Source organism: Vidua chalybeata, chromosome 27 (genome assembly GCF_026979565.1).
Source record: "Vidua chalybeata isolate OUT-0048 chromosome 27, bVidCha1 merged haplotype, whole genome shotgun sequence".
NCBI classification, from domain to species: Eukaryota; Metazoa; Chordata; class Aves; order Passeriformes; family Viduidae; genus Vidua; species Vidua chalybeata.
Genome location: NC_071556.1, coordinates 5,690,536 through 5,695,191, shown reverse-complemented (window position 1 = coordinate 5,695,191; position 4,656 = coordinate 5,690,536). Strand labels below are relative to the sequence as shown.

Below are 4,656 nucleotides of genomic sequence, written 5' to 3'. Positions count from 1 at the left end.
CACCAGCCTGTCTCCATTTTTCTGGGGTGTTTTTTTTTTTTTTTTTTTGCTTTTGTGAGTGTGGGTTTTACGTGGAAGTCCCTTGGCAGCCCTGGGAGTCCTCGGGGCAGCTTTGCTGGGGCTGTGAGGTGTCACCAGCTGTGCCCCGTGCCCGCCCTGCCGGGTGGCACTGCCAGGAAGCCACTGCTGCATGGGCTCTGGCCTGGGGAGGGATCCTCCGACCCGGCTCAGATCCAGCCTGGGGCCCTGAAGGGCTCGGACCTGGTAATTCATCACTGCTAACGAGGTGGAGCCTGGGCTGAGCTGGGCTGTGTCTGTGCTGGGGAGGTCGCTCCTGGCAGGAGTTGCATCAGATCAGAATTCTGTATTTTGTGTGGCTCTGGTTCTGCTCGCTGTGAATCCTCTGGGCTCAAATCCTCGTGGCTCTGCTCCTCGCTCCGTTCCACCCGTGAGCTCGGAATTGCTGCTGGAGCAGGAGCTGCTCCAGGGCTGTCTGAGAGCAGCCGGGCTCCCTCGGGAGCGTGAAACCGGGCAATGGCACGGCACCACCTGGAGCCCGGGGCACGCCTGGAACGGAGGACACCCAACATCTCTACCCTCTTCTGGGATAGAAGCCTTTGGATTTGGATCCCGTCTGCCGGACCCAGCTCCTCCGGGCCCGTGTGGGCCGTTCGGGCTGGAACCTGCCGGGGCCGCCCCGGATCCACCTGTGCCCAACGAGCCGGCTCTGCTCGGCCGCGCCCGGCGCGTCCCCACCGCACCCGCAGCCGCTGGCTCCGCGGTGAAAGACCAAGGGGCTCCCGGTAACGGCGCGGGGTGCTCCGGGGCGGCTGCCAGGCCGGGCCGGCCCTTGGCGACCTGTCACCGCTGGGTTCCACCTTGGGCCGGCTCCACGGGAACCCGAGCCTTCCCGGGATCCCGAGGGCAGGTCCGGGGGGAAGAGGAGCGGCTGTCCCCGCGCTGTTCCCGGCTGTCCCGGGCTGTCCCCGGCTGTCCCGGGCTGTCCCCGGGCTGTCCCCGCGCTGTTCCCGGCTGTCCCGGGCTGTCCCCGGGCTGTCCCCGGGCTGTCCCCACGCTGTTCCCGGGCTGTCCCCGCGCTGTCCCCACGCTGTCCCCGCGCTGTCCCCGGGCTGTCCCCGGCTGTCCCTGCGCTGTCCCGGGCTGTCCCGGGCTGTCCCCGCGCTGTTCCCCGGCTGTCCCTGCGCTGTCCCCGCGCTGTCCCCGGCTGTCCCTGCGCTGTTCCCCGGCTGTCCCCGCGCTGTCCCGGGCTGTCCCCGGCTGTCCCTGCGCTGTTCCCCGGCTGTCCCCGCGCTGTCCCGGGCTGTCCCCGGGCTGTCCCGGGCTGTCCCCGCGCTGCGGGTGCGGCCCCTTTAAGGGCAGTGAGGGCGGAAGCACTGCGCAGGCGCGGCTTCTCCGCCCGTTCCGCCCGCGCCGCTCTCGCGAGATCCGCCGCTTCCGGCGCGACTTCGGCCTTTCCGAGCAGCCCCGGCCAAGATGGTGGGTGCGGGGGAGGCCCCGCCGGCGCCATCGGGCTCCATCCGCCGCCATCCGCCGCCCTCCGGGCTTCACCCGCCGCGGCGGCGCCGCCCGGGGCTCGGGGCTTCCCTGGGGGACGGGGAATGGGCCTCCCCGGGGCTCTGCGGGGGCCGTGGGCTCCCCGGCAGGACGGGGCCCAGCGCGGCGGGAGCGGGGCTGAGGGGAGGGAGCGGCTCGGGCGCTCCGCGGGGCTCGGCGGGGCCGCGGCCTTCCCGTGTGCGGGCCGGGGAGCGCGGGGCCCGGCGGCCTTGAATCCCCTGGTCCCCCTCCCGGGCGGCCGCGACCCCCTGCCCTGACCCCCCTGTCCCGCTGCAGGCGGAGGTGGAGCAGAAGAAGAAGCGAACCTTCCGCAAATTCACCTACCGCGGGGTGGACCTGGACCAGCTGCTCGACATGTCCTAGTAAGGGCTAGGGAGCCCCGGGCTGGGGGTCGGGGAGCCGCTTCTGCCCCATGCTCAGGTTGTGTTCAAATACCGGCGATAACGGGGGCGGTTTGGGCTGCTTAAAGTCCCTCAGTGGGGGACACCGTCAGTGTGGGGTCCCGGAGCTCCTCGAGGCCGTGCTCCGGGCTCAGTCGGGGTAACACTGTTACCGTGGGGTGCCCGGGGCTCTCCCTGCTGCGGACCCCAGGCTCAGTCTGGGTGACACAGTGGCTTTGGGGTCTCTGCGGGGCTGTTCCCCAGCCTCAGTTCGGGGTCCCTGGAGTGTCCCTGGGCTCAGTTCGGGGTCCCTGGGGTGTCCCAGCGCTGTTCCCCAGGCTCAGTTCGGGGTCCCAGGGCTGTTCCCCCGGCTCAGTTCGGGGTCCCTGGGGGTGTCCCTGGGGTGTCCCTGGGCTCAGTTCGGGGTCCCTGGGGTGTCCCAGCGCTGTTCCCCCGGCTCAGTTCGGGGTCCCTGGCCGTCTCCTGGGGCTGTAGCCCAGCTGGCTCTGGGTAGCTGTGGCTGTCCCCAGGCTGTAGCCCAGCTGGCTCTGGGCTCCCTGGGCTGTCCCCAGGCTGTAGCCCAGCTGGCTGTGGGGTCTGTGGCTGTCCCCAGGCTGTAGCCCAGGCTGGCTCTGGGTACCTGTGGCTGTCCCCAGGCTGTAGCCCAGGCTGGCTCTGGGTACCTGTGGCTGTCCCCAGGCTGTAGCCCAGCTGGCTCTGGGCTCCCTGGGCTGTCTCCGGGCCCTCTCTGAGCCGTCCCTGTCCCCTCTGGCAGCGAGCAGCTGATGCAGCTGTACAGCGCGCGGCAGCGGCGGCGCCTGAACCGGGGCCTGCGCCGCAAGCAGCACTCGCTGCTCAAGCGCCTGCGCAAGGCCAAGAAGGAGGCGCCGCCCATGGAGAAGCCCGAGGTGGTGAAGACCCACCTGAGGGATATGATCATCCTGCCCGAGATGGTGGGCAGCATGGTGGGCGTCTACAACGGCAAGACCTTCAACCAGGTGGAGATCAAGGTGAGCTGGGGCCTGGCAGGTGGCTCTCGCACCCGGAGTGTTCACTTCTAACTCTTTGTAAATCCTGCTCATTCCCTGTGCCTGGGGGGGGGGTCCAGGCTCCTCCTTGGAGCGGGGTTGGCTCAGAGGGACACCTGGAGGTGGCATCCCAGGGAGGGCCAGCTCCCAGAGGGGCGTCGGTGTGGCTCTGGAGCGCTGAAGTAGCTGTGGAGCGATCATGTGGATCCTGACTCCCAGCCTGCCGGCACCGCTTCGGGATGAAACAGATCCCTGAGCTTCCCCAGGAGTGGAATTACCCCGGGGGAGCTGTCACTGGATACCACCAGTGGGATTAAATGCCATTTCTTGCTCCTGCCTGGCATTAAATCCCGCCTGGAAGGGCACAAATGCCCCTGTGGCTCCGTGTCAGCTCTCCCAGGATGGGCAGAGCCAGGGAAGCTCCACATCAAGGCAGCAGGGGAGGAGCCCGGCTGGAATAACCGGCTGTGCCGGGCTCCGGGCAGCCCTGGGATGGGCACGGGGGGGGATGTCCCCGTGCCCCCGGCGCTGGCCCCAGCACGGATGTCTCCACTTGCAGCCCGAGATGATTGGCCACTACCTGGGCGAGTTCTCCATCACGTACAAGCCGGTGAAGCACGGCCGGCCTGGCATCGGGGCCACCCACTCCTCCCGCTTCATCCCGCTCAAGTAACCTCGGGAGGGAGCCTCCTGCAGTGTAAATAAAGGAATTCCACCTGGATCCGTCTGTCTCCTGCCTCTCCGTTCCCGGGGCAGGGGGCTGGGGTGTGCTAAACTCCACTCTGCCGTCGTCGGATGTTTCCCTGAGTATTCCCAGGGTTTTTGGCACTGCTTGCTGTCAGCACCTGCAGCAAACAAATCATCTTCGTGTGGGTTTAGTGAATGAATTAAATTCCTTGTTCTTCACTGGGAAGTGGGGAATGGCACTTTAATATTTGCAGCATTTCCATGTATTTAACTCCATTTGTTAATATAAATACTGGGAATGTGGAAATGTGGAACTGGGGAAGGGCAGGAGGGTTCCCAGGCTCAGAACCAGCCTGAGTCCCAGGAGAAGCTGCCAAGGCCCATCGTGGGATGTCAAAACCCCAGACTATTATTTTCTTGTCCTTATTTTGGGAACCCAAAGGATTTTGGTGACAGGGATCCCAGAGTGGCTTCGGGTCGGGGGTGAACTGGGGCTTTGCAGCTCAGGCTGGGAGGGACGGATGTGTTTGGGGGATGCTCAGGGGTGAGTGGTGATGGCAAGGAAGATGAGTTGAGTTCATCCCGGGTGGATGATCTGGTTTGTCCCTGAACTGAGCCAAATGCACCCAATGCTGGTCCCCAGCGCCAAGTCCTGCAGTGAAGCCATCAGAGGAGAGGGACCGTTTGTCCCCAGGGTGATCCTGCCTTGTCCCTGCTGCTGGCTGGAGCCCCCTGGGGACTCCTCAGGGGTCCCTCGGGGCCCAGCTCCAGCTCTTTCAGTCCCACACGCTCTGTATCCCATTCCCGTGGCCGGTGGTGCCGTTTGTCCTTTAGGGAAGGTCCCCGGGCTCCGGGTCCCTTTTTGTTCAAGCAATGTGACCTTGGGAGTCCTGCTCCCACCCTCGGGTGGCAGCGGGGAGAAGTGGGCTGGGGTCAGTGTCCTGGGGTCACTGTCCTGGGGTCACTGTCCAACTGGGGACTCTCAG

At 66.4% G+C, this 4,656-nt stretch overlaps 1 protein-coding gene across 1 annotated transcript; it reads left to right on the top strand.

Moving 5' to 3' along the window:
* Positions 1-1,396: 1,396 nt before the first annotated feature.
* Positions 1,397-3,704, top strand: RPS15 (ribosomal protein S15). Its single transcript, XM_053966216.1, has 4 exons — positions 1,397-1,497; positions 1,852-1,937; positions 2,731-2,965; positions 3,543-3,704. The coding sequence occupies exons 1-4, from the start codon at positions 1,495-1,497 to the stop codon at positions 3,654-3,656; spliced, it is 438 nt and encodes a 145-aa protein (XP_053822191.1). The 5' UTR covers positions 1,397-1,494; the 3' UTR covers positions 3,657-3,704.
* The last annotated feature ends 952 nt before the right edge of the window (positions 3,705-4,656 follow it).